Source organism: Xenopus laevis, chromosome 9_10S (assembly GCF_017654675.1).
Source record: "Xenopus laevis strain J_2021 chromosome 9_10S, Xenopus_laevis_v10.1, whole genome shotgun sequence".
NCBI lineage: Eukaryota > Metazoa > Chordata > Amphibia > Anura > Pipidae > Xenopus > Xenopus laevis.
Genome location: NC_054388.1, coordinates 17,573,552 through 17,588,684, shown reverse-complemented (window position 1 = coordinate 17,588,684; position 15,133 = coordinate 17,573,552). Strand labels below are relative to the sequence as shown.

General features: G+C 40.7%; 1 protein-coding gene across 1 annotated transcript; it reads left to right on the top strand.

The window, feature by feature from the left end:
* Positions 1-4,127: 4,127 nt before the first annotated feature.
* Positions 4,128-6,877, top strand: LOC121398927 (serine/threonine-protein kinase 3/4-like). The gene is made up of 5 exons (XM_041578521.1): positions 4,128-4,208; positions 4,395-4,467; positions 5,350-5,525; positions 5,788-5,978; positions 6,459-6,877. Exons 1-4 carry the CDS (start codon positions 4,190-4,192, stop codon positions 5,901-5,903), a joined length of 384 nt encoding a protein of 127 aa, XP_041434455.1. The 5' UTR covers positions 4,128-4,189; the 3' UTR covers positions 5,904-5,978; positions 6,459-6,877.
* The last annotated feature ends 8,256 nt before the right edge of the window (positions 6,878-15,133 follow it).

The following is a 15,133-nucleotide window of genomic DNA, read 5'->3' as shown; positions in this document are numbered from 1 at the left end:
CATCCCTTGTCAGACCTGTAGCCTATAGTACAAATCCCAGCATCCCTTGTCAGACCTGCTGCCTATAACCTTCTAACTGTTACTGACCTACAAATCCCAGCATCCCTTGTCAGACCAGTAGCCTAAAATACAAATCCCAGCATCCCTTGTCAGACCTGTAGCCTATAATACAAATCCCATAATCCCTTGTCAGACCAGCAGCCTATAGTACAAATCCCAGCATCCCTTGTCAGACCTGCAGTCTGTAGTACAAATCCCAGCATCCCTTGTCAGACCTGTAGCCTATAGTACAAATCCCAGCATCCCTTGTCAGACCTGTAGCCTATAATACAAATCCCATAATCCCTTGTCAGACCAGCAGCCTATAGTACAAATCCCAGCATCCCTTGTCAGACCTGCAGTCTGTAGTACAAATCCCAGCATCCCTTGTCGGACCTGTAGCCTATATTAGAAATCCCAGCATCCCTTGTCAGACCTGCAGCCTATATTATAGCAGATTAGTAGTCAGCACAACTGCAACTCACTTCTTTGGCTGGGTGCACGTCCTCCAGTGGCCACCTTCCACTGGCAATATTAGCGAAGAAAGTTAGTCCAGCACCCACTGTTTCATGAATAAAACGGCCTTTATTGGACCAAGGGCATTACAGCAACGTTTCAGACCAACTGGTCTTTTATCATAGCTTGATAAAAGACCAGTTGGTCTGAAACGTTGCTGTAATGCCCTTGGTCCAATAAAGGCCGTTTTATTCATGAAACAGTGGGTGCTGGACTAACTTTCTTCGCTGCAGCCTATATTAGAAATCCCAGCATCCCTTGTCTGACCTGTAGCCTGTGGTACAAATCCCAGCATCCCTTGTCAGACCTGTAGCCTGTACTAGTCCTATTACCGTGATATCATGAAGTTGAGAGGCTGCATGTCAGCAGGGACTGGGCCTCATATTATAATAGAGGGAAGAATGGATGGTGCCAATACAGGGAAATGCTGCAACCTGTTTAATTTCATTTCATTTAAAGGGGAACTTTGCTTTAATGCTGTTGATGCAAAAGGAAAAACTGATGCTAAATTTTGTTTTTTGCCAGTGGAAATCAGATTTTAGAATTTATGGTCAGAATAAAAATTACAGATAAAACAGATAAACAATATATATAATTTTAGGGTTTGTTTTTGGTACAATGGGAGAATTGGTTGAGGGTGTGAATACTTATATAAGGCAGTGAATCCTGATATGTATAACAGAGAGGGCTGGTGCATGTGAGCTTACAATCTCTTATTTCTTTCTGTTTCCCCATACAGTGAGATTTCCGAGCGACGAGGCGTTTTCATAGCGTTTTCAAAGCGATTTTCAGAGTGATTTTCCAAGTGATTTCACAGCGATTGTTTTATAGAGATATTCAGTGATATTCCATCTGATTTTTGGCGTTTGGAAAAAACACCTTTGACGTCAGCTGATATCTCTTTATAATCCAACAGCTCTTTTAAGAGCTAAAAAACGTAGGCGCAATGCTATTCTGCGCCCCCTGGAGGAAGGTAAGTCAACTGCTAATGTTTTATCTGAATTTAGGGTTTTGCTGAATAGAGAACAGGTACAGATAAAGTATAGAATGTAATAGAATCTTTCTCTTCTCCTTTGCCACAGGCGGAATCCAGACCCCTCTCCGAGACTTATGAGGTGAGTAGAAAGGAGGGTAAAACACTCGCCGCTACTGCCGAAAGTGAGACATGTTTTGTACCCTGGGGAATATTATGTTATCAATAAAATCCTTCTTTTTTCTATTTTATTTTCCAGCCTCCTGATGGTCGGCTGACCAAGGATGTGCTTGCTGGAGTGGGCGGCACTGGAGACGTCTACAAGGTAAGTTACCAACCAATTCCTAGAGAGTAGGGGAACTGAACAAGATTGTGATCACTAGACACAATTACACACACAATGATTTAGGCAGACATATCAAGCTTCTGGTTTGGGGGCTGCATTAGACCCTCTCTTTCCTACTTGTATATAAGTCAACCTTTCTGTCTGTATTACAGGGACGACACCATCGTAGAGGAGTGGTAGCGGTGAAGATCGCCAACATCAGCCGAGTACTGTATCTTTATAATTCCAATCACTATATATCAATACTATTTGTGTAGATGTCTATGTGAGCTAAAGGGATCTCTATTATTCCACACCAGGATGAAGAGTCAGTCTGCAGGGAGCTGAAGTTTCTCCAGCAGTTCGGCGGCCACAAGAACATCGCCTCTTACTACGGAGCCTACTACAGGGCTCCACTCTCGGAGTGCTCATCGGAGCTCTTGGAAGTAAGAAATGATTTACTGTATCGTGTTCATTCCTCTTATACCAAAGCAATCTCCACTGGAAGTGATAGAATACATGACCTTAAATAATTTCTATATATTGCAGATTGTTCTTGAATACTGTGGTGGAGGCTCTCTGTACAACCTCATCAGCAAGACCAATGGCCAATCCCTGAAGGAGACCTGGATTGGCTATGTCTGCAAGGAGGTTTTAAAGGTAAGATCAGATTTACCCCTTAAGGCAGTGATCCCCAACCAGTAGCTCGTGAGCAACATGTTGCTCTCCAACCCCTTGGATGTTGCTCTTAGTGTACTCAAAGCAGGTACTTATTTTTGAATTCCAGGCTTGGAATCGAGTTTTAATTGCATAAAAGTACAAAGTGTACTAAGTATAGTGCCAAGTATAAAGTGGATCACCGTACCAGAGGCCACCCCTTTAGACTAGAAGAAAAGAACTTTCATTTGAAGCAACGTAGAGGGTTCTTCACAGTCAGGACAGTGAGGTTGTGGAATGCACTGCCGGGTGATGTTGTGATGGCTGATTCAGTTAATGCCTTTAAGAATGGCTTGGATGATTTTTTGGACAGATAATATCAAAGGCTATTGTGATACTAAACTCTATAGTTAGTATAGGTATGGGTATATAGAATTTTAATTAAAAGTAGGGAGGGGTGTGTGTATGGATGCTGGGTTTTCATTTGGAGGGGTTGAACTTGATGGACTTTGTCTTTTTTCAACCCAATTTAACTATGTAACTATGTAAGTAGAGCCTCTTGTAGGCTGCCAGTCCACATACGAGCCAATCACAGCCCTTATTTGGCACCCCAGGGGACTATTTCATGCTTGTGTTGCTCCCCAACTCTTTTTACATTTGAATGTAGCTCACGGGTAAAAAAAGGTTGGGGACCCCTGCCTTAAGGACTCTTCTTACAATCTCTTTGTTGGGAAATGTTAGTCTTATGTCTGTTATAGTCTTATAACCTACATCTCAATCTCCCCAGGGGCTGCACCACATCCACAAGAACGGGGCCGTTCATAAAGACATCAAGAGCCCGAACATCATGCTCACAGAGACGGCCAAAGTGAAGATCAGTGAGTAAAACTTACAGTTATAAGAGTAATGGATGGTGGGGAGCTTCTGCGAATATGGAGTCAGGGGGTTTCATAATTCAGGTTTCTATCTTGTGGTTATTTTCCATGAATGGATTCTATCTGTCATTTCAGTCGACTTCGGACACAGCTGGGACCTGGACCCGCAAACTGGATTGTGCCACGAAGCGGAAGGGACTCCACACTGGATGGCACCCGAGGCCATAAGGCAGAAGGGCCAGCGCCTGGCGTACGACACCAAAGTATGTTGTACTTATAATACTTGTAACAACACGGAGCATTTACTTATCAGTGTTAATGGGACATAGAAGCAGTCATTTTCTCATTGACAGAAAAGAGTTGTACCGAAACGTTGGGTTTCTTAGCTTTTTGCACAATGTGTTTGTTTTAATATATTTGCTCATTTGCATTGTGACGCTGGTGTTATGTACAGTAACTGCTATTGTTTGTAATGGAGATGTATTGCTGTATACACTTTTATATATAATAAAGCATTTATTTACTTTTACATATACCATGGTGTGTTCATTTACTAGGGGGTGCATTGGGCTATTTTAAAAGTTGTATTCTGTTCTGTTTTGGCCATAATTGAGCTAAGGAGAATGACGTGTACTTTTGCACCCATGATAATATATGTAGATGTTTCTAAAAGAGAATTCTATAAGTTTAGCCTTTTTACTTAGATTTTATTAAACACCCACTAACCCAATTCTCTCCTTCTAATGCTCTTTGGTGTGTCTTTTGCAGTGTGACATCTGGTCGCTGGGGATAACCGCCATCGAAATGGCTGAAGGAAAACCACGTAAGTGAATCACAACAATTGTGGCGCTACTTTATTTTATACATTGAGCAGCAGAGGTTCTATATCAGAATGGGAGGAATTTGGGGTGATTTGCTATTTCCAGCAAAAGATAACTTTTTCTATAGATTAAATAAATAACTTCTAGACATGTTTCATGGACCTGATATATATGTTTTTCACTTTCAGCATACACAGGGCAATACCCAGTGGAGGACCTGATAATTGAAGCCCAACCACCAAAGCTTCAATCAAACACCTGGTGAGTCTGTCCCAGCTCGTGTCACTGTACATTGTACCTGTGCTTGCAGACATGGAATTCCCCACATTTTCTTATTAACACTTGGGACATTTGGCAACTCCTATATCCACTTAGCTGCTTCCACAGTCTGCCCTCACCATGCCCCTTGTATGTACAAATACAGACTTCTCCCTAAAGAGATCAAATCAAAATAGATAGATAGATAAATAGATGGATAGATGATAGATTGAGGGATAGATAGATAGATAGATGATAGATAGATGATAAATAGACGATAGATAGATAGATAGATAGATAGATAGATAGATAGATAGATAGATAGATAGATAAATAGATAGAGGGATATATATATATATATATAAAGACCAAGATCTGGTGCACACATAACAATTGTTACTGCCTAGGTGCTGGTTATAATAGATCATAGATAAAGCAACAAAAACCGCACTCACAGGACTTTTGAAGGTGCAAAATCAAAAAATATTTATTTCAACGTTTCGGCTATTCACTTAAGCCGTCATCGGCTGACGGCTTAAGTGAATAGCCGAAACGTTGAAATAAATATTTTTTGATTTTGCACCTTCAAAAGTCCTGTGAGTGCTGTTTTTGTTGCTTTATATATATATATATATATATATATATATATATATATATATATATATATATATGTATATATATATACTGTAGATAAATAGATGATAGATAGATGATATATAGATAGATGATAGATAGACAGATAGATAGATAGACAGATATACTGCAAAATATATGTATATTCTGGGGTATAGCTAATGGTTACTGGGTAAAAGCTTCTGGAATCTGGAAATAATGATCTGGGGATTTTTTTGCTAGCTAAAGTTTTAAAATCTCTGTTTTTTCCAGGTCACAGCATTTTGTGTCCTTCTTGGAGTCCTGTCTGAAAAAGGACCCTTTGGAGAGAGGGAGTGCTGAAGAACTCCTGCAGCACCCATTTGTCACCCAACTGCCACCTAAGAAGATCGTCAGGGCTGAGATTGAAGAACATCTCCGGACTCTGCAGAACCTGCCGGCCAAGAAAGGTTTGGGAATCCATTATATTTGATACGACTGCACCATCACACAGTGTAACTCAACAGCTGCAAGAGTTGCTTTAATTATATTGTTACTGGGAATAATAAACATGTTTTAAGGGGTACGTAATATTATATTTTAGTATAATGGAGACAATGGCGTTCTAAGACAATTTTCATTTGGGCTTCAGTCTTTATTTTTTTGTTTATGAATCATATACAAGCTCTAATTAGTATTCATGAATCACAAATATGATTTTTCCCTATACAGGACTGAAGGGAGTTGCTCTCTCAAAGCTGCGGCGTGCTTGTGACTTCTGCACACAGACATCGGCAGAACAAGAAGCAGCTCTGCAAATGGCCCTGGAGGGCTTCTCCTGTTATTGATCTTGTGGCCAATAACATCAACAGCCCAGAATGAGTTTCCTGAATCACAGCCGAGGAAAAAGAAACATCCACAGGGTAAGGTCCCATCTCCATTCAGTACAATGGTTCTCAGCTGATAGACAAATAGCAATTTGATCCCCTGCTGCCTGGTGGGTGTCTACATTGGTAGGACCCGAATCCTCACTGTGCACAAGAGGTGGGTTTCGGCTAGAAGATGCTCAAGTTTACATTTCTTGGTCACTATCCTCCCCATGTGTGAAGCAAATAAACACACCGTGCAGTAGGGGCTGAATAAAGGTATACTGTGCTGATGGACATTAGCCTCACTGCAGCAGCCACACAATAACACAACAGGGTAGAATGCGATTGAGAAGGCTCCGGCATTATTTCTTATTCCCATAGCCAGGCATTCATTTATAAAAGGAGCATCAGCCTGGGAGAAAAACTCCCTAACATGTTGGAACCCCTAATGAATAAGACTTGTGCATAAATGCCATGCCTCTGAATGAGAATTAATGATGATCTATTACTGACTGATATTTTTGTCTCATACAGATCCAGTGGCGTCTGCAGCTCCACCAGCAACATCTCCTTTCAAGCTGATGCAGTTCAGCAAGTGGTAACTTCAAGATTCCTGCAACTACACCAGCAGGGACTTTATCTCCTTCTGTAGCTCCATGATCATATTCTTTTCAGACTACCACATCTCCACCAGTGGTGTATTTGCTTCATTTTACCTCACTCCACCCACACATATCTCCACCTCATTTTGAGGTGCCATAGTTCCATCCATCTTCCTTTTTTTGCAGACTACTACAACTCCAACATCATGCCTTAGGCATCTACATTTCACAGAACTATAGCTCCAACATTCATATCCACCTCTACAGCTCCACTAGCAGCATTCACATTTTCAAACACCATAGCTCCACTATTAGGACCTTAAGGTGGCCATACACGGGCCGATAAAAGCTGCCGACAGACCGTGTCGGCAGCTTATTGGCCCGTGTATGGGGGCCCCCGACGGGCTTCCCCGATCGAGATCTGGCCGAAAGTCGGCCAGATCTCGATCGGATGGGATTAAAATCCCGTCGGATCGCGGCCGCATCTGTTCGTTGATGCGGTCCCGCGATCCGACCGCCCGTTTGGCGAACGCTAGGATCCGATCGTTGGGCCCTAGGGCCCACGATCGGATCAGCCCGATATTGCCCACCTCAAGGTGGGCATATCGGAGGGAGATCCGCTCGTTTGGCGACATCGCCAAACGAGCGGATCTATCCGTGTATGGCCACCTTTAGTTTTCATTAGTATCCAATTACCACATCTCTACCGAAGGACTTTTCATTTAACCTTAACTCCACCACCAGCCCTTATCCCATATTCTACCCGCAAGCTCTGTCCTTGTGCTAACACACCTCCACCAATATCTTCTTTTATTTACATATCATCAAGAGTTTTTCCTTTTTATAATATCTTTTAATCCTTGCCCTTCTTCCTGCACCTCCATTGGTTCTTCCATTCCACCAATACCAAAACATTTAGTCACCACCACACAGCACACACTAAAATGATGCCCCCTACACAGAGGCTTCTCTTCTCCACTTTTTTTATTTTGCCTCCCCCCCTGCAATCTCCTAACACCAATTCCTCCATGGTTTCTCCTGTTCAAATTCTTTCCTTTCTAAATTCTATCCTTTCAAGCCTTCCACTCAACAACCAGTCACATCTCCTACTCTAAACCCTGACATAAACTCTTAGTACTGATACTCACATAAACTCATAGTACAAGTTGATCCAGGGACTTGTCCGATTGCCCGTTGGGAGTCAGGAAGGAATTTTTCCCCCTCTGAGGCAAATTGGCTCTGGCTTTAGATGGGGTTTTTGCCTTCCTCTAGATCAACTACTAAATAGGAAGATCCCTTTTACACTAAATCTTGAACCTAGTGGATGTGAGTCCTTCCCAACTTAAATTAGTATGAATTAATCTAAAATGCATAAATATAACATCCAATTTATAAATAAATATGTTAATACATAAATATGTTAATACATATTTCATTGGTGTTCTTGCATTTTTTATAGTTCTATAGTATTGCCAGGGAACATTACAGAGGAGGGAGACCTCTAGTGGAAGGGAAAAGGGTCATTGAAAAGTGAAGGTGGAATCAAGAGGCAAGGGTGGGAGAAATTGGTGAAATGAGATGCTAAGGATGAATAAATATTAGAAGGGGATAAGCCATGTCTGGACCCAGTCCTACTGATTTGCACTGATGTCAGAGGTTTGGTATATAAACATATCACCGGGATTCGTACATTATAAGACTGGGTTCAGAAGGTGCAGACTTATTAATATGTTATTTTGAGCCTAGCAGGGACTTGGATATACATATCACTGCCATTAGTATCCTTTGGGCTAAGGAAAACTGACTCATTGGGTCTAGAAAGAGCTGACCCATAAATATGCCACTGTCATTAGAAGATATTTGTCCCATGATAAAGTTGCCTTTGGTATTATTTGGGCATAGGAAGGGCAGGTCTATGTGATATTTCATTGGGCATCAGTCCATCCCGTGATTGGTCTACTGAAAACAGGTGGGATATTAATGGCCACTGGAAATTCAAGGAGCCCTGGGCCAAAGTAAGACGTACATAATTGAGTCTATGTTTTGATTCGTAGTGAATATTTTACCATAGTACCCTGCTCCCCAGAGGTTCACTGCACATATAACTCCCTTTGGGAAAATGGGGAGAGGAGGGTCCGTCCAGAGTAACCGGGAAGGTTTGTTCTGCTGAAGTGGGGGATGTAACTTTACCAATGATACAGCAGACCTCCTGCCCTGATATTAATCCATGCAGTTTATGTTTAGTCCTGGATTTACTTGCCCTTTAAGAGACAGGGTGAGGGGGGGGGGTAGACAGGAATATATTTATATTCCAGTCTCTTATTCAATTCAATGCATGGTTGCTAGCGTAATGGACCAGATAGCTGAAATTGCAAACTGGAGAGCTGCTGAATAAAAAGCTAAATAACTGAAAATCCACAAATAATAAAAAATGAAAACCAATTGCAAATTGTCTCAGAATATCACTCTTAACATGATACTAAAAGTTCATTTAAAGGTGAACATGAGACAGGGAGGAAAGCAGAGAACTCAACAGCCTGATTGTGCCGGTTACTTTCATTCTCGCCCAGAGTCTACCAGAGATGGTCAATAGCTGAATAAGGGAACCAGACCAACTGAGAGGTTGCAGAGACAGGAGCCTGGGGGAAAGAAACATCATTGCTATCCTTTATACAGCGCATGGCTTCTCCAGTAGAACTGATTTTCCTATCACAGTGGCACAAGCACATTTGGTTCTGTTCAGAAGGCAATAAAGTCATCAGTAGGTATGCAGAGGGAGATAGTGGATAGTGCCTTAAAGGAGAAGGAAAGGCTAAAACTAAGTAAGCTTTATCAGAAAGGTCTATATAAATACACCAAGTAATGCTGCTCTGAGTCCTCTGTCAAAAGAGAAACATCATTTCTTTCTGTATCAGACTTCCTGTTTTTATCTTAAATCTCCAGGGCTTGGGCTTGAGCATGCTCAGTTTGCTCCTCTCCCTTTCCCCCTCTCCCTCCTCCCCTCCCTGCTGTAATCTGAGCTCAGAGCTATGAGCGAGCTCTGAGAGACTCAGGCAGGAAGTGATGTCACACCAAGCTAATATGGCAGCTGCAATCCTTAACAAACAGAGGGAACTTCTACAGCTGGTAACTCGGGTATGGTAAAGCATTCTGCAGAATAAAAATAGTGTTCTAGTTTGCACTATTGTGGCTAATCTATTGGCAATAAACTGCTTTGGTAGCTTTACTTCTCCTTTAAATGAAATGAGTATACGTGTTTGGGGTTCATCTAAGAAGCCATATTTGGGGGTGCAGAACACAAATATACTATGTGAAGTTTCAGTAGTAGCTTCCTCATCAGGGTCTTTATGCTCCAGGAGACACTTAAAGGGGAACTATCACAAACATAAAAATGTAATATACATCATACTGAAATAAGAAACTTTGTAAATACAATCAATTAAAATGTTTGTAACATTTCTGAAATAATCACATTTATATTTACTATCCCTCTCTCAGCATCTGTTTCTCTTCATTCTGTATTCATGAGTTGGGTGTCAGATAATGATCCAATATATCTTATAGGGGGCTCCTTTGCCTAGAGGATGTATTAGAGCTAACTCAAATAACTGATTCCAGTACAAAAATCAAAAATGTAACAAAATAACTGCCATTTGCACAAATCCTGCAAATAGAGATGTCATGACATGATGTCTGGTGATTTTAATAGAGTCATCTCTAATAAATCTTCTAAGCAAAAGGAGCCCCCCCCCCACAAGATATATTTATTGGATTATTCATCGGACACCCAACTCCTTAATGAAGACAGAATGAGGAGAAACAGATGCTTGAGAGGGGAATAGTGAAAATAAACTTGATTATTTCAGAAATGTTACAAAAATTTTAATTGATTGTATTTAGAAAGTTTCTTATTTCAGTATGATGAAGCGTATATTAAATTTTTATGTTTGTGATAGTTCCCCCTAAAATATGCTCTGCAATAAAGCATCAACACCAGCCAGTGGGAATTCTATCTGTCATGGGTATAAACCAAAGAGCTACAGGATCATGCCTATAGTTCCTTACCTTACATGGCTGGTTATATTAAATAAATGGAAAGCAGGAGGTATCTATACACAATGTCTCCAATACAATGGGTGTCCAATAGAAAGGAAAGTCTTGGGCATTACTACTTGCTCACTGATGTCGGTGCCTTCAGACTCATGACAAGTCCTTAGGCAGCCGCGCAGAAGGTGCCCGATGACTTGGGTAGAATTGTTTACCAGGTTTGAGTAGAAAACTGAAATACCTGGACTCCTTTGTATTGATAACAATAGCCAGTTGATTGGCCACCAGCCATTCCCAATCTTCTGCCTGCGCTGCCTCCCTGCCCTGCTGCAATCGGATGCATCTGTGGGACAAGATGAAACGTTCATGTTCAGGCAAAATAAGGAAAACACAACCAAAAGCATGTCACAAACAGAATGGTTTATGGGGAGTCTGATCAGCTCGTGGCCCTCCAGCTGTACAAGGCTCAGTATCTCCTGATAGCGTTTGGGAGCTGCCGGTTGCTGAGACTTTCATCAACAGTTGATGGAAGGGATACACCAAATCCACCATTTTGGATTCAGCTGAATCCCCGAATCCTTTGTGAAAGATTCGGCCATATACCGAACTCGAATTTGCATATGCAGATTAGGGTCTGGAAACGGAAAAAGAGCACCATTTTTTTTTATTTCCTTGTTTAGTGACGAAAAGTCATGTGATTTCCAGCCCTGACCTTTTTTGCATATGGAAATAATAAACATTTGTTTATTATTTGGAATAAACTATTATTATTTGGAACACAGCTATTATTTGGAATAAACTATTATTTGGAACACTGCTATTATTTGGAATAAACTATTATTATTTGGAACACTGCTATTATTTGGAATAAACTATTATTATTTGGAACACTGCTATTATTTAGAATAAACTATTATTTGGAACACTGCTATTATTTGGAATTAACTATTATTTGGAACACTGCTATTATTTGGAAACAACTATTATTATTTGGAAAACTGATATTATTTGGAATTAACTGTTATTTGGAATTAACTATTATTTGGAATTAACTATTATTATTTGGAACACTGCTATTATTTGGAATAAACTATTATTTGGAACACTGCTATTATTTGGAATTAACTATTATTTGGAACATTGTTATTATTTGGAATGAACTATTATTTGGAACACTGCTATTATTTGGAATAAACTATTATTTGGAACACTGCTATTATTTGGAACTAGCTATTATTTGGAATTAGCTATTATTTGGAATTAACTATTATTTGGAACACTGCTATTATTTGGAATAAACTATTATTTGGAACACTGCTATTATTTGGAATTAACTATTATTATGTGGAACACTGTTAATATTTGGAAAAAGCTTTTATTATTTTGAACACTGCTATTGGAACAATCCTCAATTAATGATTCAATGACACAGAAGCATACATGTCATGACTGTAATGTTGGGTTTCTATTAGACCTACTAGTAAATGATTTGCCATGTAGAAAACGAATTTCGAGCAAAAACAGTGATTGATTAGTTATTAGGTTAGTGATAAACAAACAAGGAAAAGTTGTGCTCACCACTATTTTTTAAAACCATTAGGCGGGGGTGCAATGAGGCTGTGACCACAAAATACATATAGTCAAATACAAGAGTCCTCTGCACTCAACCCATTATCAATATATTTAAGACAGAGACATTTTGTGCATACTGCTACTGAAAAATGCCTTACCCTTTAAACAACACAGGGATTGTTTGTCCATATATTGCAATATATTTAAGCTGGCCAACTACGTCAAAGTCATCCCATATCTGGCCAGTCCTATGCTTAATTTTCATCTGATTCATTAAGAATTCTATTGCTTAATTATACATTTTACAAAGGGACTAGGTTTTACCTGCAACTTATTTGCTGCTTTCAAAGTAAAACTCCCAAACTTGGCTGCCCTTTTATTAGACACCAGTGGGATCACCTGACTATATTTTGTGGTCACAGCCTCATTGCACCCCCGCCTAATGGTTTTAAAAAATAGTGGTGAGCACAACTTTCCCTTGTTTGTTATAGTTATACAGGAGCAGTGACCAGCTCCATGTTGTAGCTCCCACCCTTCCCAACTATAGTCAGGTGATCCCACTGGTGTCTAATAAAAGGGCAGCCAAGTTTGGGAGTTTTACTTTGAAAGCAGCAAGTAAGTTGCAGGTAAAACCTAGTCCCTTTGTAAAATGTATAATGAAGCAATAGAATTCTTAATGAATCAGATAAAATTGAGCATAGGACTGGCCAGATATGGGATGACAGTGACGTAGTTGGCCAGCTTAAATATATTGCAATATATGGACAAACAATCCCTGTTTTGTTTAAAGGGTAAGGCATTTTTCAGTAGCAGTATGCACAAAATGTCTCTGTCTTAAATATATTGATAATGGGTTGAGTGCAGAGGACTCTTGTATTTGACTATATGATAAGGTTAGTGATGTCGGGCTGCTATTATTCTGAACGAGTGCTGATGAGCACTTACTTGCAAGCAAGTCCCTCAAACACTGATGTCAGAGCAAGTTTGAATGTCTGACACAGGGATATTGTGTATCAAACAGGCCGGCCTGTACCAGAAGAGCCACCATTTCTTGAGCAGCCGAACTCCCTGTGAAAGAGAAAGCACATAATTCAGTTCAGCACTTGATATAAAAACACCATGTCTATACAGAGCCTGCTTTTTCTCTGGTATTAAATAAGCGCCCCCCATACGTATGTACTGAATCTAATGAAAGAGTTCTGTTACCTGCAATAGCTGCCGTACTGGGATTATGCTTTGCAAGAGTCAGCCACGTCTGTGCAAGAACGTATTCCTTTTCTAAATCCCGCAGCTCCAAAATTTCAATTTGACTACTGGTATAAAGAGAGAACACAAGAATAAGAGTAACTATACTGTAAATAAACAAAGTGCATTAAATGAAGAATTTTTTGAGGAAAAAAAACCCTCACATTAATACTTTTTTCAATAGCAAAATGTTCTATAAAGTTCTCTACTACAACTTTCAGCATCCACTGGTTCTGTCAGGGATGGGGGAGTTAGTGGCTCAGCTAGAGATTATATGTTGCTTGTGTTATGGAATCAAGAAACAGATGGACTCTGACTATATCCTTCAAGCTCAGCCTAAAGGCGACCATACACGGGCAGATTTTTTACTTCCAAACGACCGATTCCAGAACGTTCCGATAATATCGATAACCAAATGGATGGTTGATGTTGTACGAACGATCGTCTTGGCAGTATCGTTCGCAAAATTGATCGGATGAGTTTAAAACTTTTAGTCGTTCAGGGATACAATCCCTCTTTGCGTTCTTTGCTGAAAGCTTCATTTGTAACCATATTGTCACGTTCGGCACCCTAAATTCAGAACCAATGGTAAGCTCCCTGTTCTCGGCTCTTGCTTCCGCTTTTAACAGCCGCCTTTCACCTCGGGAGGAGCCCTCGGCTAATCGGATGCCCCCGGTCTTATTAAGAGAGGTGCCAAGCGAAGGGTTCTGAACAAGCAAAGGGGCACGACCGTAAAGCAGAAGTCTTTTGGGCAGAAGGTCACAGTACAAGGTGTAGACAGAAAGCGAAGTCGAAACAGGCCGGGTCGGGGCAGGCAGAGTACAAGCTGAGTCAGGCAGGCAAGGGTCAAACCATGAGATCAATCAGGAGGGATACGGAATAGAGGAGTCAGGCAGGGGTCACAACAGGTGGTCAGATCACAGAAAATCAGAAGCTTTAATAGCACAGAAGCACCAGGAACTCACTAGGAGATAACCTATAACGGGCAAGGAACTATAGACCAAGTGCGCCTTTTAAACATTCAAACTTCGCACAATTCGTCAGTGCGAATGCTCCTGTAAAGATAGCAGAGGTGTGCCGCGCGCACCCTTAGTGCTCATAACGGGGAAGAAGAGGACACACCTCGTGGCGGGCGTCCCCACCGAGGGCCCCTCCCACTTGACCACCACGGTTACACATATGAACTATGTAAAGAAATAAATTGGTGCTGACTGCAGGAATATCACCCTATCACCTCATATGTAAAAGAAGTTTATTATGCCTTAGCAAGACATAAATCCATATGTCTGCATGGAGCAGGAAAGGAGAAACTGACTATATACTACAGACAGTGACACAATGCTAGCACCACTACTCGTTTGTTGAACAACGTTCATCCGTACACAAAGCAAACGATAGAGTTATATCTGTTCATATAATCATTCTCCGTGGATGGCATATCGTATGGTAAAATAATCGTCAGATGATCGTTTATCGATACGATCGTTCATCGCAGAACGATAAAAGTATGCCCGTGTATGGCCACCTTAAGTTATTAACAACTACTCAGTTGAGGCTGCTCAGAGTTTCTCCTCAGGAATAGAATGCCATGGTATCAACGGGAGCAAATACACACTGGGATTCATCCTGCTCTCTATATTGATGCTGCTACAGTCCACTGTACAATGGAAGACAGGCTCTTCTTGTATTAAGTCCAACAGTAAATATAGGAGAATTGCATGTACAGTGCAGTGAGGGCAGTTC